Source organism: Diadema antillarum, unplaced genomic scaffold (genome assembly GCF_040938485.1).
Source record: "Diadema antillarum isolate AM-2024a unplaced genomic scaffold, OU_Dant_1.0 seq00002031_RagTag, whole genome shotgun sequence".
Classification (NCBI taxonomy): Eukaryota; Metazoa; Echinodermata; class Echinoidea; order Diadematoida; family Diadematidae; genus Diadema; species Diadema antillarum.
This window is the reverse complement of record NW_027272684.1, coordinates 173,036-198,247: the sequence shown is the minus strand read 5'-3', so window position 1 is coordinate 198,247 and position 25,212 is coordinate 173,036. Positions and strand designations below refer to the sequence as shown.

The 25,212-nt window shown below is 38.9% G+C and overlaps 1 protein-coding gene across 4 annotated transcripts; it reads right to left on the bottom strand.

The window, feature by feature from the left end:
- Nucleotides 1-1,118: 1,118 nt before the first annotated feature.
- On the bottom strand, nucleotides 1,119-25,155 carry LOC139713679 (heterogeneous nuclear ribonucleoprotein C-like). 4 transcript variants are annotated; one of them, XM_071625382.1, is made up of 6 exons: nucleotides 13,330-13,424; nucleotides 11,065-11,128; nucleotides 8,485-8,835; nucleotides 7,741-7,792; nucleotides 6,552-6,646; nucleotides 1,119-1,317 (listed from the first exon to the last, which is right to left on the bottom strand). In XM_071625382.1, exons 3-6 carry the CDS (start codon nucleotides 8,795-8,797, stop codon nucleotides 1,178-1,180), a joined length of 600 nt encoding a protein of 199 aa, XP_071481483.1. In that variant the 5' UTR covers nucleotides 8,798-8,835; nucleotides 11,065-11,128; nucleotides 13,330-13,424; the 3' UTR covers nucleotides 1,119-1,177. The 4 variants fall into 4 exon arrangements, with proteins under 4 accessions (XP_071481483.1, XP_071481480.1, XP_071481481.1 ...); XM_071625379.1 differs by lacking the exon at nucleotides 1,119-1,317 and adding an exon at nucleotides 2,149-5,399; XM_071625380.1 differs by lacking the exon at nucleotides 1,119-1,317 and adding an exon at nucleotides 2,149-5,399 and having other exon boundaries at nucleotides 13,310-13,395.
- Between the last annotated feature and the right edge of the window lie 57 nt (nucleotides 25,156-25,212).

Here is a 25,212-nt window from a genome sequence, read left to right as displayed (position 1 = left end):
CTAAAAGCTCTGTGTGTTATTTCACTGGTCATGGCTGTTCAAGAGACATGATGCACCCGATGCATTGAACAGACTCTATATGGCCGGATAGCAATGTTGTGGGGCCATTTGATACAACGTAAATGTGTGACCACCATGGGGATCCTATACCTATAAATACAGTTCTTATCCATCACTACTTTGAGATGAAGGGTACCTGTTTTGACTTGGGCCTTTTGGCTCAAATTATGCTATTTTGTTTTTATGATTAAACACACACACACACACACACACCAAAAAAAAAAAAAAAAAAAATCAAATGAGAGAGCAGTTCTCTTCTCACTAATTTAGGTGAACAGTTCTCCAAAGCCTGAAATGCATGATCTGTTATTAGCACTTTTATGTCAGCCCTCCTAAAGTCTCATCTGCTCTCACATAAAGGTTACTCAATTTCATACGGTCAGATCCTCTCTTCCACCTGCCACACGATCATTCTTAACATTTAAGGGTCACTTTTTCACAGTCAAATCAGTTGTTACTAAAAATAATTACAATCATACAACTGATTCGTATACATGTACTACCGTTACATTGAATCAGGAAGGTCAGCAAGGTAGAATGAGGGTACAGTAGTGTTGACCAATTTACATTATACCAAGTTACTGCTGATCTTACAACTTCAGCTCACTGAGCACACAAACTATGGAAAACGTAAATGCAAATTAACACAATGTCTGAGAGAAGTAAACATCACATGGTGGCAACGGCAGTGCAATATCTTTAACTCCTCTATGGTGTGTGCCAAAACTGTTGTGATGGTTACCCAGATAGCTTCTTAGATCTCAAACCAGACAACACACTTACGATATACCCAACTCCCTCGTATTAATACAAAATCCCCAGCCAGACGAGACACACATACAATATACCCTAGTCCCTCCTATCAATACAAAATCTAACTCTTTCAGAGGAAGCAAAGGAATAATATTCTGACCCAAATCTTTAAAGAGTATTGTGATGATTGTTTCATCAACAACAAAATTGTATACTACTGAAGCAAGCAAGAGTTTGCAGTGATGAGAACATTGTGGTTAGTTAAGTCATGTACTTCTCCAACCCCTTCCCCCTTCCCCCCTCCCCCTACCATTCCCATACCAATTTTGGTGTAAGATGTGCCCTGTACGGAGCAAAAGGGGGCTTATTCTGCACCATCACCTTCTGCTTTCGCTCCGTTCAGGTCGTAGATCTGAGTACCATGGACAGCTGCAGCGTGCTTCATCAGCTCCCACGCAGAGACCTCAACATGCTTACAATATGAGCAGATCCATGTTGTGGGTTCTACATTGAGATTTCGGGAAATTTAAAGAAAAAGCAAAAAAAAAATATAGCATTTAACAGAAGTCCTTTGAGTGTGAAAGAGAGAATTCTTCACTAGTTTCTTAAATTGTCCAATGTCCATGATATCATCCCCATGTGTTATTGATGGGCAATATTCAAAGATAACAAGGCAAGTGCCATAATGTGTCTCGCCCATTCACGTACAAGAAATTGTACGTGAATGGGATATAAGAGATAAAAAAAGAGATATAACAGATAAAGAGATATAAAAGAGTAAAAATTTACGGCAAAAAAGAAACATGCCATAAAAACATAACATTGAGCCCTTAAAGTTTGTTGACCCCTGCCTGTGACCTTTGACCTTGTGGTGACCATCCACTCCCCAAGGGACATCTACCATCCATGTTTGGTCACAAACGGACCTATTGATAAAAAATTATTATCCATAATAGAAACGTGCCATAAAAACTTAACATCGGGCTCTAAAAGTTCATTGACCCATGCTTGTGACCATTGACCTTGTGGTGACCATCCACTCCCCAAGGGACATCTACCATCCAAGTTAAGTCACAAATGGAGTCATGGATCAAAAGTTATGACCCATAATAGAAACGCGCCATAAAAACTTAACGTTGGGCCCTAAAGTTCATTGACCCCTGCCTGTGAGCTTTGACCTTGAGGTGACCTCATGTATGGTAAAATGTGAAACTTTGAATGACCTCTCTTCCTTCGAAGTTTGATTGCAATTGAAGCCCAGAGTAAAGAGTTATTGAAGTTTTTGTAGCGTTACAGACGACGACGACGGACGGACGGACGGACAGACGACGGATGGACGGACGGACAGACGCCGCAGGTGATCCCTTAGTCTCTCCTCACCTCAAAAGGAATGCAAAGAAGGATCACGCATTTCAGTAGTTTTTCCATGAAGTGTTCTATTCAATACATACAATGTATCTCCAAATGAAAACACTTCAAGGTGATATCCCTCCCACAGTCTGAGACAACTCGCTTAAGTCGACACGATAGAGAAGTCCCCATTTTTGCCTTTGTTATTCCTTGAAAATTTTCGCGTCTTAGTCGACATTCATAAATCGACAACTCACGTAAATCGACATGATTTTCAGTGCCAAATGAGCTGAAATATGTGTTAATTCCCTTGTTCAAGTCGACATAATCTTTCACTTAGATTCTGATTGCCATTCTCTGAAAACAACTGTTTTCCCGCTCCAATTCGCAACATTTCTACTCGCTCATTCGCTAGTGTATGGCACGATGGCGTTCGCGCCATGCATCCATCGTCTTGTACGCCTGAATAGAGAGAGCATACAAGGCAGTTCATTTTCTCCCTTTTCTCCATCTTTCTTTCTGAGTGTTTGTGTCTGTGTGTATCGTTTGGTGAGGGTCAGCGTGATGCAACTTACGATGCAAACGTGGAGCTAAAGCTGCATGGTCCAATGAGCGTGCAATGAAAAATTGTTCTTGAACATTTTTTTTTCTCGCTTTTAGTCTTACAATTACATGCATTGTACCTTGGGATGTACACTTGCCTTCTAAGCTAAGTCAAAAAGATATTATGTGTGGTTACACTTAGTAACGTACACAATTTTGTCAAATAATATAACCTCTCCGCTCTGCATTTAATCATTAAAAATGGTTGTTCACGCATCTTGCAGGAATGTTTGTTACCGGTGATTTTGTTTATCCAAAAATGGGATGAGGTTCGATTGTTATTCACAAAACAGACACATTTCGAACACCTGGGTCCTAGTAGATATATACTTTCCAAACATGATATCTAGGCATTTTAGTTAATCTGAATATCTTAACGCTAAATATTCTGAAGCAGTATTGGAAACCGGGCCCGTTTCTAGAAACTTGATGTACAGTGTAAATGCAACTAATCAAATGCAGGTGTATCAAATCACACGCACCTTTGCATTTAAACGCAAGTGCGTTGCTGAAATGACTTCCATGTGATAATCATATATGAAGCTAGAAAATAATTGTACGAACTGCGTTTAAACGCAACTCTCAAAATCAATTGAAAAGCAAGTCTATCAAATCACACGAAATGCTGTAGTTAAACGCAAGAGTGTTGCAGAGATTTGCAGTTTTCGTACGAAACAAGAAAAACTGCTTTTAAATGCATCTCTAAAAATCTATGGAAGTGCATTATTGTTGAAAAGACTTGCATTATTTTTTTTATTTCGTATGCAAAATATAAAATCAAACGCAACTCTGAAAATCACAAGCAAGTCCATCAACTCACGCAGAACACTGAAAAAGGGTGCATTTGATAATCATACTGACTAGAAATTTGTAGGAAACTAAAACTCAATTGCGTTTAAATGCAACTCTAAAAAATCAATGGAAGTCCATCAAAATAATCTCACGCAACGCTGTATATTAAACACAAGAGTGTTGCAGAAAAGACTTGCAGTTTTCGTACAAAACTAGAAACTGCGTTTAAACGCATCTACGGAAGTGCGTTATTGCTGGAAAGACTTGCATTATTTTTTTTAATTTCATATGCAAAACTAAGATATCACACAGAACTTTCACCGTGACCGAACTTAGTGTGAACTAGCAGGGAAATGACATCACTACATTTACACGTTTCAAACTACCGAAATGCATGCTGCTTCACGAAATATCAATGAAAAAATTGTAACAAATCATTGTTATGGTTCGCTATGCCGAAGGTTTAAATCTCGGTCCAAAGTTAAATTAGTCTGACAATGGAAAGACGTTTCTTTTTACGAAGGTTAGTTAATCTGATAATAAGATGTCGTTTTTGGATTAACAAACTTTCCTTCTTTCTTTTTTTTTCAGACGGGCCCACTCCGTACAGAGTGGTAATGTTACGAATCAGAGCGCGAGAATAATTCATTTCTAGAGTGTGGCAATAGAAATCTAAGCAAAACAAATACTGTATAATGTCAAATATGTCGTGACGTTTTTTATTTTCGCTAATTTCACGAATCAGCCGCCATTCGCAAAATTAAAAACACACGAAAATATTGACTCTGATCCTGATATGAATGTGACCTACGCGTACATATTTCTCCGCTCAGTGCAGGACTCTATAATCGTGAAATTAACCACTCGCTAAATCGTCAGGAAGTCTCGATTCGTGAAAATTTAGACTCACAAAATACATGGCCACTCCAAGGAAGGAAAATTGTACATATTTCAACCCAGTCAGCACTGAAAAATCATGTCGACAGAATCAAAAAATTCACACGCCCGTTTTCAGCAACGCACTGTACTGATACTGTATACAGTTCCTAACAAATTTTGTGAGTTAGGACATACTGCTTCCTGCAACATAAATGCAGTATGGCCGTCATATCCAAAGTGGGATGTTGCCAACTCTTCTCCTAAATGGGGACGCTGCCATTTCTTATTCAATCACCTTTATTCTCAATCACAAAGTCAACCATTCATGAAGTTCTCCTACAAGTCCTTGCTTGCAAAATATACATAGCATACATGACAAATATGCTTTCCTTCACAAAACACATGACAAAGTTTAGTACCTATCCATCAATATATTTTATGTGGTTGTCACAAAGATTATTTTATCTGTAATAACAAAGTTACTTTATACAAAACTAAAAAATTCTGACAATTTGTGTATTACCATCTTAAGTCTGTCAAGAAAGTAAATACGGTATACTGGCCCAAATATAAGGAACTCAAGTTACCCCCAGTTTGAAATTACGCCCCACCATTTTATCATTCAAAAGATAGCTTAAATTACAGTTGATTAAAGCTTATTCTTCATAGAACTTTGTCTATCCAGTGCACTGGCCGATATTTTGCTTATTCATGTTGTTCTGTGTTTTCCATTGGGGGTGCCTGTTCGGTGACCTTCACCCTGGCGCGCATGCGAGGTGCGCCGTAGTGGGCGCCGTAGTGGGCGCCGTAGTGGGCACCGTAGTGGGGGTCATAGGGGGGCCACCTCGGGTGGGGCATGCGGAGTGGTACAGGTTGGAAATAGCGCGCGCCCATGGTGCTCTGCTCGCGGCGGTGCGCCCTCAGTGGCCAGGCGCGGCTCCCGTTATTGCTCGACATACCCACTGTAGAATCAGGTTAAAGGCACAGTTTACCTTTGAGAGTAGCGACTTCAAAAATATTTGAGATATCACATTTGATGCATATATGTTGGTCAGTTGGATCACAAAACATAGAGTACCATGTACAAATTGTGCAATATAAAGCCTAAAATGAAAGGATATATCACTATTTTTCTCAATAAACCATAACTGTATATGGTTCAGTCTAGAAATATTTTTATCAGAACTATTGTTCACATTTTGTATATTTAACAATCTTAACATTAATCATACTGACTCAAATTTTTACATTGGTTGTTTCTATTCCAAACACATTTTTAGCACTATTTTGAAGCACTAAAGCTGGGTTTTCGTTTCATCTGGAAATGGTAAATAATGCCTTTAAAATTCATGATTATACAGTTGTACAGTATATTCGACGGTACTCACTATTGTTACATGTTATTTTGTTTGCCCCTATGCAGATTTTTATGGAATATTGTACGCACAAATTGAGTTTATTTAATTACACTTAAACATAATTCTTGCCCACTTGTCCCACTCCTTTATGGTTGTTTTTGGTACGTCTGGGTCCCTTCCTTTTGGATAATCTTTTCTTGTCCTTATTCATTGTAAATCCGGTTTCTTTTCTAATGTGACTCACGTTTTATGACACAGTGTGTAATGACACAGTGTGTAATGACATATAGCTTTAATAATGTAAATTTGTTCATGGGATCAGCCTCGAAAGGCCAATGGCCTACTGCTGATTTCCTCCACCATTTATCTTAATTGTTATGTCAATCTTCAAAACACACTTTTTAACTATGATTATGTACTTACCCAAAATAATTTTTGGTTTGTATATGTACTGTCTATATGTTTGATTTGATTGTCTATTTATATCTTTTTAACTGAACTTGGGGAACTAAACTAAACTACTACAACGTACGTGTTTTAACCAGAAGGATCTTATGAGAGATAACAGGATTCACAGGGTTTGGATTAAATTAATTTGTTGTACTTGACCATCCATAAAGCAATGAATGTGACTCTAGTAATGTAACCACAGGGAAAGGAGCACAATGCATGTGGCATGTCATAGAAATGCATGGGTAGGAAATAAAAGAGCTAGAGAAAACCTCAATTGCATGTACATGTTTTGTGCATACTTACCATCACCACTCTTCTTGTCCATCAAAGTGTTATCTTGGAACCTCCTCTTCTTGGCCTGGGCACTCGCACCATACCCTCCATCGAAGTCAGTGTCGCTATTTCAAAAGAAATGCAAAGTACGTCAATCAAGTACCTATCAATCGATGTACATCGATTTTATGGAAGAGCCATACTTTTTCAGCCCTTTTAATTTCCACATACCTCTTGTAATTTGCCGAGATCGGTAGAGATTGAGAATACGATAAGAGAAAAATCACACAAACAAGCATGAATGACCATACACTTGATACTAAAAATGAGTCATCATATTGTGATGCAGTTAGCTGAATTAAATTCAGAAAGTAAATGAGGGGCACGAGACTATTAGTTCATGGGCCAGGCCAGATATTGGTACCACCTGAGGTGGCAAACCTTTTTGGTGTCATTTTGTTTGTAGGGCATAGATATGCTTATCAAGCTATGATAGCATTTCCAAATGAGTAGCTCAGTCATAATAAATGAATTTTTAACCAATTTGGTCTTGTTGTTATATCAATATACTTCTGAATCGAGGCTCTGGAGCATGGTACCCATTTTAACAAATTGAGATCCTCACACCATAGGAATGCTACCTGCCAAGTTTGGTGAACATCCATCATGAGGTTTTCAAGAAAGTGAAAATGTACAATTTAGGCCCAAATGTGGACATCCCCACCCCTCCCCCTGCCTGCAAGGGTAATACAGTCATCAATGTACTAACTCAGTCATAACTTAGCTCTATCACTTCTGATTCCAGAGAAGAAGGTTTTCAAAGATACCTTAATTCTTTTCTATTTGGGGGGGGGGGGGGGGGGGGGGGCTGGGTGGGGCATGGTGCCCATTAAAAAAAAAAAATTGAGATCACAACATCCTACAGATGCTAACTGCCAAGTTTGGTGAAAATCCATCATGAACGAAGAGCGATCGCAATAGCTCACTTAAGGTGAGCTAAAAATCATTCAAATTTGATGCTGTTGGTACCTCTATCTAGACCCAATAAGTAAATTAGAAGGATGTTTGGCCATTAGAAACTGAGTCCTTTCAGTATGTGTAATCTCTTGCATGCATGACTGCCCCTCAGCCTGCATACCTGATCAAAATCAATGTTCAGCAAATTTTTTCTGTGTGTGTCTGTATGTGATGGGTTCTATATCAGTGTAACAATACTTACTATGACCCCCTCTTGAAGCCAGTCTTGTTCCGTTCTGTTGAAATACACAAATCTGAAGAAAAAAAAAAAAAGAGAAAAAAAGTAAGAAGTAGAGCAAATCCATGTCATCACATGCAAAACATAGTTCAATTTATGCCGAGACTGCAAACAAAAACATACAAATATAAAAACAAAGAAATCACGGACACATGGTAGGGACCCCTTCCAAGGTAAACTATGGACAAATAAATTCAACATGTCACAAGAGGACAATTTTAATTTTTCTTGAAACCTAGTTTGTAAATACATGTAATTATACTCATCAGTGGAGACTGGGTATTATCTGGCACGTCAGCCTAGTCGATGTATGTTTTTCATTCTTTACCTCGGGTCCCCTTCATCCATGCCCAATCTAAACTACCCAGAAGTTGTAAACCTATATATTGATTTAATGCCATAATGCCAGAAAGCAATGTTTTTTTTTTTATCAAGAGGTTTACAGTTTTTGGTAATACATTTGACATTCCCAGTATTTCCACTCATTATCATTATTACATGTTTTGTTGTTTTTTGGTTTTTTCTTCGGGGGGGGGGGGGGGGGGGGGGGCTGAGATATGGGGGAAAATACAAAGTAAGTACCATGTGATATCTTTTATCTGACCTAGCCTATTCCAGGAATTGACGCAGACTTCTCCATCTATTACAACAATCCCCCCCCCCAAAAAAAAAGAAAGGAAAAAAAAAATGTAAGGATTTGGATGTTACCAAGTTTCTGCGTTCCAACTAGGTTGCCATCCTCTCCAGCAACAGCTGCCCTAGCATCCATCTCATTGGTAAACTGTACAAAGCCGTATCCCTTGTGTAGTGAAATGGCCGAGATGTGTCCATACTTGCAGAACAAGTTGTACAATTGCATGCGCTCCGTCACCTCCCGTGGGTTCAGATTCCCCACAAACAACCGCGATGCCCTTGACGCCGGATCACTGTTGTTGGTGTTGTTACTGATAGCAAAGTTGGACGGCGCGTAACCGAGACCGACATAGTTTCCTACAGAGCCCTGATAGTGATGTCTGCTCATCTTGGCGGAGTTTGTTTGGAAGTTTGGGGGTCAAAAAGCTATGTTCAGGAAAAAAAAAAAAGATTGGGGCAAAAAAAAAAAATTAAAAATGCTCCCTCCTCTGCATCTCCTCTTCCTCTTGCCACAAATGTGAAAAAAAAAAATGTGACAAGCACACACAGTAAAAAATAATAAAATCATCGCTGACAATGCACAGCACAAATGTTGTATTTTGCAAACATACAGACATCGGCATACATATTGTGCACATGTATTGTTCCATAACACATACACAAACAGACTCGCACATACTTGCATTTGCTTACTTACTAGAGAAGTTTTTTTCTTCATTTCTATTGCAATCCTATGGTACAGTGCACTCCCGTTTTAACGAAATGCTTGGGACCGGCAGTTTTCTTTCGTTATAACGAAATTTCGTTATAACCAAACAAATACAATTTATAACGAAAACAAGGAAACCATGTATATATGTCATATTCTGCTTGCTGAATACTCATCATACACTGGAAAGCTATGTGAAATGTGATGGGATAACTGTATTACAATGATAAACGCAAGTTCCCCTCAGAAACTGTGCGTGACACAAGGAGCGAACACACAGTGGTGTGAAGCGTTCACCCATGCAGAGACGCTATTATATGCCTGTTCTGCTACGTATTTTCCAAAGCAATTCGCATTTTGTTATAACGGAGCACATTTCTTTTGTTTGTCCTTGTCTGTGGCGCTAGGAAAAGACTTCGTTAAACGGAAATTTCGCAATAACCGTGTTCGTTATAAGCCAATTTTATACCATAGACTTTAATGGTGATAATTTTGGGACCAGAAGGTTTACTTCATTATAACGAAATTTCGTTATGACCATGTTCGTTGTAACAAGAGTGCACTGTATGACAAAAGACAGAGTAGGACAAAGGGTCAGCGCATAAAACAAGCTAATCTCGTAACCAGCACAGATTACACACCATACCATTCCATGTTACCAGCAGGTGTTCCATCCAATATTTACCAAAATACATTGGGAAGTGTATTTTGGACTCTCTTCTTTAAAATGCACATTAATCAGAAGTTGAAATTGCCCCATCATATGGACAGATTTGCCCCCCCCCCCTTTCTCCTTACTGTCTTGGGTTTAGCCTGCTATTTAAAGCAGGTAGGCCTACATAGGCCCTATACATGTACAGTGGTGAAACCAGAGGAAGGACGCACGCCGCCTCTTTATTTTTGTTCCAACAAAAGAAATAAAAACAACAAAAAAGGGGGTGTGCGCCCCCCCCTTTGATTTTGTAAAGGCGCCTCCCCTTTACTGAATTCCTGGATCCACCCCTGCATGTACACTGCAAAACAAACTACATGTGCACAGGCACACACAGATACACCACACACATACAAGTGATTTGAGCAACTACACAAGTTCAGCCACCAAACAAGTTACATCAAAAAATGCTTTGTAGAAGCAAATCCGTTAATTTGAATAATGCCATTGATAACTAGCTTTCAGCAATTCCATGATTTCTACTAAAAAGAGAGACCTATCTTCTAAAGATGCCAAATTTCATTATAGAATACTTTAGCCTATCAACCTCTTCTAAATATAAGATAGGAGAATCCCCTAAATTTGATTTAGTTCAAACAGATACAACAAAAATACTTTTGTAATAGTTACAAAAAAATATATCAGTACAGATGTCATGCCAAAATGAGGTAGATTCAGCTAAGTCCATGTATGTATGTATTATCAAAACTGTTCAAATAGTTTGTTTATCATAATGGGGGGGGGGGGGGGAATCACAGTTCGGGCACCAGCTTCCATCTTCTTTTCCCTTTCCATGAACTTGAGGCATGCATCTTATATCACCGAGTAGTTCATTTGGAATACCGGGTAATTGTCTTAAGTACCCACTTGCCTCCTTGATACTGGCTACAATGTACCAACATAACTTGTGTGGTCTGTCTTTATATGACATACAATGTATGTACATTATAACTTGAAACCTTGGCACACAATACATGTAGTTACAAAACTTTTAACAAGGGATATCTAACACATTTGCCATTTGAAAAAAAATCGAAAATATAAAGTACTAAAAAACAGCTCCCCTAATCAAAAGTAAAAATGAAGGGAGCCAGCATTTAATCAACATTCAACATTTAACCAGCACACCATACAGTGTCCTAGTATATGAACAAGTAGCTATAAGATGTCATTTTGATAAAAACAAATCCCATGTACAACAATCTTGGAGGGGAAAAAATCAAAAAGTACTTACCACAAGAAAAATGGTAGCAGCCTTTCAAAATTCTAGGTCTTTGAAAATTCAAAAAACCACCACTCTGAAAAATGCATAAAAAACAAAAAAGAAAAAGATTAGATTTCATGACAACTTCGACAACTACAAATGAAAGCAGACACATTAATTGCATGTATGTTAGTTTATTGTGGAATTGTCAACAGATTCATATCAAATCAAATTAATGTAATGAGATACCAATTATTTAGTGAATACAAGACAATTTGCACATGAAGACAATGTACATGTTGTTAGAGTTCCCCCAATGCCCAAATACATTGTAGTATGTAAGCACCCTCATTCATTCTGATGTAAATCTATTTCATATTTTTATGGCAAAGATTAGTATCACTTCAGCCTTCTCCACTTTGCAAGTTGCATATACTGTGTACTTCTATTTGTACAAAACACAGAATGAATTTTAGGTACTTTTCATCATATATCTCAAACAATCAATCACTGAAATTATTTGTGATGTTTACAACTAAATTAATATAATTTTCAGTTGTAGGTACTTTATGTGGACTGTGGTGTCATTTCAGTCCCCCATTCAATGGTGACATGTAAGGCGAAGCGTGTAGCAAAATAAATTTTTGGCCATACACGAGTCCGACAATCCTAACCCCCGTAGGCCATGATACGAGTATCTGAAATTGATGGCAGAAAGACCAATTGTTTCCTCTACTTGTAACAAGTATATACAGCAAGATAAAATATAGTCATAACCCTCCCACATGAGGGACAAATGCTTTTTCAGCTTTAAAAACTGTTAAATGTCACCTTTGAACAACAATAATTCAGAATGGCATAAAATGATTAAATTTAGAATTGGTAATTTAATAACACATGTATATGTACACTGTCTCTGGGCAACATTTACATATTTACTAATTTAGACCATCATTCAATAATTCTGTCTTTTACAAGCCTCTCGAATCTTGATCATCCAACAAGTGGATTCTAGTTTCTACACTGTCACTATCTATGTGTATGTGCGCTAGACTTGTAGTAGATCTACTGTAAAAGTGGATATTTTCTCGCAACTAATTTTTCTGCACTTGGCCGACTAAGAAGAGTACAGTTCCGCATGTTTTTAATCCCCCAGAATCAAGACATCAACAGCTGGAACATGATATGGCATGCAAAAATATTTCGCATGCTTTCACATTATTTTCACGCTAGCTTCTGGTTGCGCAAAATGCAAAAAAAAAAAAAAAAAAAAAAATCAAAACCACAGAAATTTCCACTTCTACAGTAGGGCCTACCGATCAGTATTTTCTCCACACCACATATATTTTTACCCACCAATTTCATCACTACCATGTATGGTACACATGTATTTATAACTTAAAGATAATATTAAGTTTTGGTACCTCAAAAATTTCTCTGAGTTTCCTTGTCTTAGTTTGTGTTTCAGGTGAAAGTATCTTTCATACAACCAACAGGTATTAAATAACACTAACACTGTGAGACTTACTCGCCCCAAAGTGCTCTCATGTCTTAGTAATCATTCAATAATGGTTTTGTACAATACGTGTATAATAATTATCGCAGTACCGCATCGAGTCAAACTAACGGCTCATTCGAATTTTTCAGAGCCCGCTCTGCTCTGGTACGAAACCATTATTGTATGATTACTAAGACATGAGAGCACTTTGTGCCGAGTAAGTCTCACAGTGTTAGTTATATGAAAGGTACTTTAACCTGAAACTCAAACTATTGTAAGACTTAAGAGTAGGAAGTAAAAAAAGCTGGAAGGAAACTCGGGGGAAACTTTTGAGGTACCAAAACTTTATATCATCTTTATTAAATACAACCAATCATAATCACACTGTCAGCTATAAAGTCAACATACACTTTCAAATTACAAGACATATTATAGCCTAAGTTCTCTTTGCTTGAACATGATCATGAGGAAGTCAGCATGTGGTATTTTCTCTTCAGCTCAGCTCATCTCAGCCACCGGCGCGGCCTTGTGCAACCCAATCGTCATGAACAGAAATGGGTCAGTGTGCAAAAAAATGGCCACGACAAAACAGCACGCTGTGTGTGTTGCATTGTGGCGCTTGCATGCTGCTGCTGCTGCATGCTTGCTGCGTATGCTGCTGTGTAATTTATTACCGTGTGAAACGACCAACAATACCGAAAACTTTCATGATACTGTTCCGAGAATATAGTGCCAGCCACGTCAATATTCTATACCGCAAAAACACAAATCAATTACCATACAGTTCATAAACTCACTGGTCGGAAAAAAAGCGCAAGAACAGGAAAATTTCGTCGAAATATGCGAAGAAAGGTCGGTCTTCTCTTTCCCGTTCTCCTTGGCGGCGGCCTCGTGTGATTGTGTGCGCGTACGGGTACGTATTTTATGTATGTGCTTTACTAGTATATCGCATGTCATCATGCTCTGAAGAGATCTGTATGGAAGATCCCCACGCACGCGGTGTACGTGTACGATCATCCTAGCTAGGATCCTAGCTGAACACCCAAAGAGGTGCTGAACAACAGACATGCGTCGCGCGTGTTGGGGAAATGATGACGTCATTAGGGTTCTGAATGATGAGGAGGTCCCACAGCAAAGATGAAGAGAATCAGTTTCTTCTTCTATCTTTTTCTTCTTCTTTTTCTTTTCCTTCTTCTTCTCCTTCTTCTTCTTCTGATTAAAGGGGATGGCTAGTAACTGAATATATATATATATATATATATATATATAGATATACATGTATGATGTAGGCCCTTCTCCCACAAGGATTGGAACAATCATCCCCCAGCATAATTCCCACTGATTCCCACAGATCAGCTAGCTAGCCATCACCTATAAGTCTGCCTCCTTCAAGAGGCTGAAGATTCTTGCAGACATTTATACAGTTTATTTACAGATACATGTATTTACAAGTACATAACAAATTCGAGGAAAATAACTAGCCATACACTGTGATCAACCGTTAGTCGGTTACGGAATGATCCTACCAGGAAGGTGGAAAGAGACGTCTGTTACGGTCTTAAAGTGTAACCCGGTCTTAAAGTGTAACTCGATGCCTAGGCTTCTGAAAATGTGTCAGAGCGATGCGTATGCAGCGGTCGAGCACACATTTCGTTGTGCCAATCTCCCATGGGAGAGAGGCTCAGTGCCAGTGGTCCTGTGGTGCAGACTCATTTACGACCAACAAGGGTGTGTGCCTGCAAATTAGCGGTATATCATGATAAATAATACATTTGTCATCATCAAGCACGTTCATTTCAATTCAATTCAATTGAATTCACTTGTTCTTCAACATGATATAAATGAAATCTTTAAAGAATACAAACTACCTTACAACGGCGTAGCCAGGATTTCATCTTAGGGGGGGCGGTTAGTCTGCGAGGGAGCGAAGCGACCGAGCCCGAGCGAGCGGAGCGAGCGAGAGGGGGGGGGGGGGGGGGGGAGGGTGTGGGAGGGGGGTGTCCCCCCTCCCACGGTAAGAACTTTTTGCATTTTGATGTTGTAAATGGTGCAATTTGATGCATTCTTTTGCGCGTTTTATCGACGTGAAACAGTCCCACTTGTTTAAGGTAGCAGTTTATTTTGATGTAGATTATTATTGAACAATTTGCCTATAAAATGGTATAATTTAAATACACTTCTGTATTAATTCTTTTCACTGAATATCATGAACGCGACTGAACCCGAGTAAGCGGAGCGAGCGAGGGGGAGGGGAGGGTGTGGGAGGGGGTGTCCCCCCTCCCACGGTGAGAACTTTTTGCATTTTGATGTTGCAAATGGTGCAATTTGATGCATGTTTTTGCGCGTTTTATCGACGTGAAACAGTAACATTAGTGTAAGGTAGCAGTATATTTTGATGTAGATTATTATTGAACAATTTGCCTATAAAATGGTATCATTAAAATAATCTTCTTGTATTAATTCTTTTCACTGAATATCATGAACGCGACTGAACCCGAGCGAGAGGAGCGAGCGAAGGAGGAGGGGGAGGGTGTGGGAGGGGGTGTACCCCCTCCCACGGTGAGAACTTTTTGCATTTTGATGTTGCAAATGGTGCAACTTGATGAATGTTTTTGCGTGTTTTAACGAGTTGAAACAGTCCCACTTGTTTAAGGTTGCAGTATATTTTGATGTAGATTATTATTGAAAAATTTGCATATAAGATGGTATCAATTTGAATAATCTTCTTGTATTAATTCTTTTCACTGAATATCATGAACGCGACTGAACCCGAGCGAGCGGAGCGAGCGAAGGGGGAGGGGGAGGGTGTGGGAGGGGGTGTCCCCCCTCCCACGGTGAGAACTTTTTGCATTTTGATGTTGCAATGGTGCAATTTGATGCATGTTTTTGCGCGTTTTATCGACGTGAAACAGTAACTTTAGTGTAAGGCAGCAGTATATTTTGATGTAGATTGTCATTGAACAATTTGCCTATAATATGGTATGATTTAAATACACTTCTTGTATTAATTCTTTTCACTGAATATCATGAACGCGACTGAACCCGAGCAAGCGCAGCGAGCGAAGGGAGAGGGGAGGGTGTGGGAGGGGGTGTCCCCCCTCCCACGGTGAGAACTTTTTGCATTTTGATGTTGCAAATGGTGCAATTTGATGCATGTTTTTGCGCGTTTTATCGACGTGAAACAGTAACATTAGTGTAAGGTAGCAGTATATTTTGATGTAGATTATTATTGAACAATTTGCATATAAAATGGTATCATTTTTTAATAATCTTCTTGTATGAATTCTTTTCACTGAATATCATGAAAGCGACTGAACCCGAGCGAGCGGAGCGAGCGAAGGGGGAGGGGGAGGGTGTGGGAGGGGGGTGTCCCCCCTCCCACGGTGAGAACTTTTTGCATATTGATGTTGCAAAATGGTGCAATTTGATGCATGTTTTTGCGTGTTTTAACGAGTTGAAGCAGTCCCACTTGTTTGAGGTTGCAGTATATTTTAGTGTAGATTATTATTGAACAATTTGCCTATATCTAAATACCCTTCTTGTATTAATTCTTACACTGAATATCATGAACGCTGTCTGTTCAGCAATCAAACAGAAAAAGCATGCACACGAGGTTGTAGATAGGGGCATATCCCCTCCCACACGAAGGGGATTTTGCGTTTTCAGACCTGAAATTCAGCGATCTGGTGCAAATTTTTGGTGCAATACTTTTTCATCGAAGTGTTAAAATCACGGAATTTAGCTCTTATTCCGAATGTGCACCATCTGTGTGTCAGTGTATAAAGTCTAGTGAGGTAGAGCTTAGGGGAAGGGGAATTCCGCCTCCCGCTCGCGGAGCTTTTGCGTTTTTAGAATTGAAATAAAGCGATCTGGGTATAGCCACAGTCTACTTATATGCATGGCGGAAGGGGGGGGGGAGGGGCGGGTGAGCAGGGAGAAGGCGTGGCCGAGTGTTATCTCCACCTTTCCCTTCCGATGGAGCTTTTGCCTTTTTAAGGTTGAAATTGAGATATCTCGTATACGCATATTTGATGGAATCAACATTTGGGAAATCAAAAAAAAAAAAAAAACTGATGGGGGGAGGGGACTGAGGGAGGAAAGGGTCGATTAAAAGGGGAAATTCCCCTTATACATGAGGGAACCTTGAGTTTTTGGAAGGTATGTGATAAGTCTTGTGCACTCAGAATTATTCATAATTTTTGTGTAAATCTAAAAAGTGTACTAAGCTAGGGAAAGAGGCACAGAGGGGGAGGGTTTGGGAGGGGGATACCCCCTCCCAAGCACGAGAGATTTTGCATATTTTGAATTGAAATTCAACGATCTGGTGCACACTTTGAGTGAAATATTCAAAAAAATATCTTATTTGATGAAAGGTTGCAAAGGAGACCCGCTTCATGTGCATGCATACAGTATACACGCATTTTTTTTTCCGCCTCCCAAATCCCCGGTCCAAATCTTAGGGGGGGGGGGGGCGACCGCCCCCATCGCCCCCCCCTGGCTACGCCAGTGCTACCTTACCTTGTCACCAACGAAATAACAAAATTCATGTCAAACTATTTAAACAGATTAATAACACGTACTGAAGAACGTAGGGTTTCACTAGAAAGCAATAGCTTGACATGTACTCCTCAGAGTATAACCTTTCTAAAGAAATAGATTATATAGAGGGCAACTGGAGAGAGGAAAAGAAAGGAAACAAACTTCTTCTTTTTTCACAAAGAACTAAGGAATGAAAATAGTTACTATACAACGCAGCACATCACATCTCGAGACATACGAGCACGGACAATATTAGGACAAGATGCCTGTACTTCAGAATATAATAGGAAGGGGGATGCAGACATGAGCTATAGGTTTGATACATTAAAAGAAAAAGAACAAAATGAAGAAAAAAGAGCAAAATCAACGATAAATAGAACAACTACGATTTTTTCATAATGTATTTCTTATTTTGTAAGATTTATTAATATTTCTTCAACATATTTTGCTATAAATTATGAATCATAATCATTTTCAGCGTTCAGCGAAATCTCAGAAAATATGAGATTACTATGTACATGATTTAAAAGAAAAAAAAAGAATGAATGTGCACAATAATTCTATTATCAAACTATATTGCATTACCAAAATTAATGTGCAAATAATTACATAAGAAACTATGATTTTTTTTTGTATACCTTCTTCAATAATAAGAACCAAATGATAGAGCTAGGCAAATAGTATAGTTAAGTTAGAAGCTTCATGTTAGATTATGGCGGTATCCAGGCTTGTCCATGGTAAGGGGAGTTGGAATTTTCACATTTCCAGCATCTTCTTGAAAAATATAATTATGACATATACATCTCAACTAAACTTAAATTTGGGAGATAGCATCCCTGGGTAAAGGAATCCCACTTTGTTTGAAGGGGCACCAAATCCAAAGACCTCAACATACGGGACTGTTTGAACAAAATACACCCAAATCTTCTCCAGAACCAGAAGTAACAGAGCTGATGCAATGCTATATTAGAAGGTGAATGTATGAATGATTTCTTTTATTTGCTATGTCGGATGGGGGCGGGGGAGGAGGAGGGTGGCGTAATGTTCATATTGTTGACATCTTCTTGAAAAGATTTTTACTTTACATGGCAGGTAGCATCCCCAGAGTAATTCAACACCTAACACTGTATTGTTACATAAACAATGTAACGGTTTTGCTGGCTTGTAACTCTTTTTTTGTGGACTTTTATTTGCTCAATTTTTGCCTATAGCACATTCCTGACTGTTTTACACCCCAAGATGAGGAAGGTCCTCTGTGGTTTTTCACTTTGAAACCCCAGATGGTGGCCACTGATGCAGCGAAGGAAAGTGATTTCATCATTTTTATTGTCTTTCTCTTTTTTTTTCTGATCGGTGAGGTATCTATACTGCTTGTATGGTAAAATCCACAATTTTATCTTAAAATGCAAACTTCATTCCCCATGCTTTCACTTTTCTTTTTATTTTATCTCTGTTTTCTTTCTTGATGATTTCCTTATTTCTCATTTGCAAAATTAGCCATGATTAATGGTGAACAAATAAGTATGTTTTCGAAGGTGTTTGTTGATACATTATACATGTACCACACAGAAACAACAATAAATGATATGAAAAGAACTGCTCACATAGGACCTTACGTGTAGGCCTACATATTGGTCTGCTCCACGCAATGTGCGGTTTATTGCACATGATTGTTCTCGAAAACACCCCACAAAATATCCTGCATACAGATATGATCATCCCTATTGTGATTATTAAGTGTACAAACATTTTACAAGTCACTTTGATAAGGAAAAGTTGCTTGGTATATCAAACACTATAGTGTATATATTGTAGAGGTTTTAACATCTACAAGTATCATAATAATTGCTGCTTAAAGTCATACAAGACACTCGCACATCACGCGTTAACAACACACTGACACGAGGCACTCACATAATTATATCAAGTTATACATAGATTAGCTACCAAACCAAATTGTGCAAATATAAAAGTTCTGATATAAATGAGTTGGTAAGCTTTGAAAATATAACGTGATTCTGCTGACAGTCGCTTATACACACTGCACAGTATACCAAATCCTTTCCGAGCAATACAATATTAAAATGTATCTTGACATGACGTGCATCATGCATAAATAAGGTTGGTCACCTCAGAGTGACAATATGTACGTTTTACAGTGTGCAATAATCTACTTTGATAGTTCAAGGGAAACATTGCACACACGTATGTTATGGAGCCCATTTCAGTCCCCTCCTGAGCATTGTTTGGGAGGGGAGGATTACCACACTATTCTTTTGAATTACACATCGACAGTATTGCGTCATATGCCATCACTGATAATGCCCTTTTCGACAATGCAATGCATATTATATGTTTCTAAATCTGCCCTCAAAGGCTCTAATGTGTAAGATTCCATTATGATTACTCAAAAGCTGAGAAAATATCTTTCGCGATTATTTATTAAGACACTGAGAACAAAAAGAGCAAAAAAAAAAAAAAAAAAAAAACAGCCTATTACAAATTCCGAATTTGCTTGTGTCTAATGGTAACAGTGAACAGTTACATACAATATTTTTGCACACTAATGCATCAAATAAAAAAGGAATTATATGAATAAACAAATACTTGCTGATAAAAAGCTGAAATACCCGTGAAATCGTGAAATAAATGACTATAGAAATGGCAAGATTGAAACCTTGTCACACTCCCAGGTACAATGACTCTCCAAAGTAGATTTTAACAAATGTTTAAATAGAAAACTTTTCATGGAGGATACTTTGGCAACTGAATGCAACTTACATTGTAAATTTTGACGATCATAGAATATGTACAGATTATTAGTTTATTTAGATACCGTCACACACTACTACAACAAATACAATACTACAGCTTGGAATACCAGAATGCTGAATAGGTCAACTGGCAGTGGAATAGCTTGAATGTAATTAACATATTATACATGCATGTATACATCAGAAATGGCAAGATTGGGAGACTTGTTACAGTCCCAGTCAGAATGACTTCCAAGTCACAGAAGTTATTTGGCAACTGAAAACAACTCAAGTTGAACAATCATCGATATGATTATAGTCCTATGTACAATCCATTGCTTTTTATATCATCACACACTACTACAACAAGTACAAAAAATGAGTCTGGAATGCTAACGCCGAGTAGGTTGGATTTGAAATACTGCAGCTGGAATGCCAGCATCACCACTGCCTCGACACGCAAATGACTGTCCATCTTCTTGCCATTCGCCGAGCCTTTCTTCGCCATCATCATCTGATTTTCTGCCTGGACGTGGTTGACACTGACACTCAAATAGCGATGTAAACAGGAATAAACACCACAATAACGATACTCTGCAATTCATTTTCGAAACTTTCAAAGTGCAATTCTTATAGCAAGCGAGTGGAAGACGGAAAGAACTGGCTGATAACGTACTCAAAACCACGGATGGTGTGTGAGCAGACGACAGAAAGAACTGGCCTATAAACTTATCCAAAACCACAGGTGGCGCTCTATATGTGAGACACATTTTCAGAAGCCTAGGCACCGAGTTACACTTTAAGACCGGGTTACACTTTAAGACCTTAACAGACGTCTCTTCCCACCGCCCTGATCCTAGATGGCGCTGAAACAATTTCTGACGACAGGGAATTCCAGCTCGATCCTTGTATACAGTTCTTGGAAAGAACGAATGACGCTTCAGTTCTCGAGTATGGCAACTGATATAGGAATGTGGTTGCGTGACTTTTGTCAACTGATCACGTAATACATGTACCTGTTTGATGCTATAGTCCTGTGCTGAAAGATGAGTAATACCCCTTTCATAAACTCAATTATGCGGACAATATCCGCATAATTTGGTCGTAAAATCGGAGCGGGGCAAGAATTATCCGTTGTTTTTTTTCGACGCTTCTATATTATCCGCATAATAACAGCATCGGGACCAGGGACCGTGTCATGAAACTTTTTGTCAGTGATTTACACTGACAACTGTTAAAAGCTACTGAAATCTATAGCGTCTGATTGGCTGCTGATAGCAAATTTGTCGGTGAAAACCTCCGACGAACTCGTTGATGAAACGCCCCCCAGATTTGGAGTTTGTGAACGCAAATCCAAAGTTTTGCGGATAATTGCCGGGGTGCGGTAACAGGAGGGACGTGTGCAGTTACCATGACGATTATCCGCCTTTTTCAGGACGGGCGCTCGTAAAAAGAAGTGCGGATAATTTTCAGAGTTTGTGAACGCATTATGATAGTCCGCATAATTCTTAGGCGGATAATTGGAGGATGAGTTTATGAAAAGGGTATAAGATTATATATTGTGTATTTTGCACGCAATCAGCCGGTCATTTTCTCTGCGAAAATGACAAGCTCCTCTTCCTCACCATGCACCATTTCAGCATATAACAGATAATTGTGCGTACCAAAGCGTAGATTCTATACTCTTTGCTCTGCACCTGCATGGGCTCGTGATAATTTTGCCTTATCTATTTATTTTGATCATTGCAAGTTTGCAACTATTTATCATTGTTGCTATCATCAGCATTGATTGGCCATTGATTGGATAATGAGGCAGCTAGTACTGCAGATCAGAAAACGGAGGCATTAGGTGGACACTCCTTTCGACACTTGAGGACCTAGACTTTGCAGACGATCTGAGCTGGCTCTATGTGTCTCATACTCACCAGCACATGCAGGTGGAGAACTACATCCCACCTTACTGCTGTCTTTGCACACAAAATTGGCTTTAAGATCAATCACAGGAAAACAGAAGTAATGACACTCAATGTTTAAAACCCTCATACAGGCTAATGGAGAAGGTCTTCCAATAACAAATGAAATCACTTATCTTGGAAGTACGGTAACACAATCATGATGGAGGTGCAGGAGTAGACATCAAAAGCCGCATGAAAGCAAGGACTGCATTCTCTTTGAATCCCGTAAGTGGAAATCTCAACAGTTCAGCACCACAAAACCAAGTTAACAATTTGATCAAAGTTGTGTTCTCTCAACTCTCCTGTATGGGTCACAATGCTGGAGGATGACGAAGAGCGACATTCAAAAACTGTCAGTTTTTCACAACATTTAATCACTGAGGAAAATTTATCGCATATTACTTTGGCCAAGTACAAAATCAATGAAGAGCTTTATGACACTGAATGCCAGTTGGAATGCATGGACACAATCATCCAAAGAAGGCGCTGGAGATGGATTGGTCATGTGCTCAGGAAAGAACGAGGACAGACATTACCAAGACAGCACTCAACTGGACTCCGGAAGGGCGGAGGAAGAGGGGGAGACCCAAAAACAAATGGAGAAGAACGTGGAGAGAGAAAATGAGGGACCTGAACCACACCTGGGGGACACGACAGAGCCTGATGGCCATGGACAGAAATGACGGACTTTTGTTGCTGCCCGACGTGCTCATGGCATAAAGGGCAGCAAGTAAGTAAGTATTATCAGCATCATCGGCATCATCGGCATCAGCATCACTTCTAATTAACTGGATGTGTACAGTTCTGGTCGAGGTGAGGATTTAACTTTTAACGTTTTGCAAGATATTCAGAAACCACTCTTGAGATGTCAAAGAGCATGCAATTCTAAGGGGAATCAAAAGTTTATTTGATGAAAATCGTTTTTGAAATGGCTGAGATAAATTATATCTATAAAACAAGATGAAACAAAGAGATCCTAACTATGACAAAGATTGGTGTACCTCAGGGTTCTGTTGTTGGCCCGCTGCTTTTTTTCTCTGTATATGCAACCAATTATAAATTAGTATTTCGCAAGCATTGTATCGGTTATCATTGTTATGCGGATGATACAACTTTATTTGTCTCAACTTTAAACCCACTGTGTCTTCATTGTCATCCGCCATTGCAAAACTCGAAGCATGTTTGCAAGACCTGAAAATCTGCCTTACATCCAATGGCCTTAAACTATGAATGATGATAAATCTGAGTTTTTGTTATGGGGCTCAAAGCATATGTTAAGAAAAGTTGATTATCAATCATGACTTGTCATGTCAACATCTGTAGCACTTGCATTACTCCGTCGAAAACTTACAACCCGTAATTTAAGTGTCATAATCATTTGATCAGGAAATGTCATTTCAAAGTCATGTAACTCAAATTCAGCGGAATGTTCGATATCAGCTGCGTAATTTAAGTTTCATAAGGAAATATTTGTCTATAAATCTGCAGCTGAGATACTTATTCCTGCTTTGATTTTTTCTCGGTTGGATTTTTGAATTCATTGTTGTGTAATCTTCCGAAAAAAAGATGTCACAAAACTTCAAGGGTTGCAAAATTCTGCTGCCCGATAAGTTTGATTCCATATCACCAGTTCTCCGTTCCTTACATTGGTTACCTGTAGAAAAAAGGATTATTTTCAAGATTCTGTTTATTAGCACATCATTCAGTTTATTCTTTTCCCCTGGCCCGTATAACATAAGTAATTCTGTTCAAAAATACAGTCGACGCGAAGGTTACGTTCATCATCAGATATACATTGTTACTCGAAATACCCAGAGTAAAACATGGATGGGGTGATCGTGCTTTCTCCGTTATGGGACCAAAATTGTGGAATCAGTTACTATTCAGTTCATCTACGGGCAGGGTCATTCAAATCCAAACTTAAAACTTATCTGTTCCTCTCGCACTGAGGACTGTAATTGCTGTATGTCATGAACAATATTGTATTTTTAATTAGTATATCTTGTATTCTTTTTTTGGTATATATTTGTTTTTTGTTTGCCATTTTCTTCTTTGCTGACATGTTTGAACATCTATATATGCACTGTATACATATCTTTTCATTTTTGAAGAGCCATGAGCACTGAAAAGTAGACCTGTGCGCTAAACAAGTAGCCACTATTATTATTATTATTATTATTATTATTATTATTATCATTATTATTATTATTATTATTATTATTATCATTATTATTATTATTATCATTATTATTATTATTATTATTATTATTATTATTATCATTATTATTATTATTATTATTATTATTATCATTATTAATATTATTAATATCAGGGCCGGCGCAGCGTTTTCAAAAGTGTGGGGGCCCACTTCCGGGTTTCATGAGCTAACAAGCAAAAAAAAAAACAAAACAACAACAACAACAACAACAACAACAAAAGGTCCTCAGGTCATCTCTCCCCGTCCACTTCCGGGTTTCTTCAGCTGACAAGAAAAAAAAAAAAAAAAAAAAACGTAACCTTACCACCGCCGTACTTCAAGATCTCTGTCTATTTCTACTTTAGTGCCACTTACATACTTCCGGGTTAAAAAAAGTGTGGGGGCCAAAAGTGATGACGTATTCCTTTGTATGATGCACAAAAAGTGTGGGGGCCCGAGCCCCCACGGCCCCCACGGTTGCGCCGGCCATGTATACTACAGACCCTAATTGGAGTCATCTCGACCTGCCCAAACCAGAAACGCAATAAAAGGCAAAAGAAAGATAGATGTTTCATTCAAATTTCAAATCAGACGCTCTTCAATGAACGCAAAACAAAAACAAATTTTTATACTTGAAAGAAGTACATTGTGCCAGGGTGTACGCGACAAGAATAAAAATCTCACTTACGAGGTTTCGGTGTTATCGAGCAAAACATACTTGTGTGCAGAAAAGTTTGAGGCCGACGTCAGTCTCGGGCAGTCGCGTGAACACTGATTGGTGCAGTGCGTGAGTGCGTGTGTCAATTCGGCCTATGACACTACGTACCATTTACTACTTGCAGTCTATCGGCTGGAGTAAGGGCTAATCGCGGGCTATAGTAACTGCGACAGCCGCCACTGCGTGTGGCGGCTGCGCCGTGCTCCCATAAAAGATCTTCATGTTGAACAAACGGGTGCCTTTGCGGCGCTATATTTCCTTAATTTTTCAACAGAAACTACTAGGAATACTTACATGGGTCGATGAAACCTAAATGACTATCATCGGCGACTGTTTGATGCATTTCATTGCTTGTGATGCACAAAATGATGTCTTATATGCAGCTCACCGATGTTCACAGAATTCACAATCACTTGCACAAGCGCACAGAATACTTAGGAACTAACATAAGCGAAACTGCGGGGAAGCCGCCAGGACCGCGCCTGGCGGCGCGGTCTCCGGGGCTAGGGCTATAGTAA

Coding starts and splice junctions, on each gene's coding strand:
- LOC139713679 (XM_071625381.1), bottom strand. CDS start 8,797: ATGAGCAGACATCACTATCAGGGCTCTGTAGGAAACTATGTCGGTCTC. Junction 7,793..8,484: donor AGTTGGAACGCAGAAACTTG/GTAACATCCAAA, acceptor TTTTTTCTTCAG/ATTTGTGTATTTCAACAGAA. Junction 5,400..6,551: donor GGACAAGAAGAGTGGTGATG/GTAAGTATGCAC, acceptor CTGATTCTACAG/TGGGTATGTCGAGCAATAAC.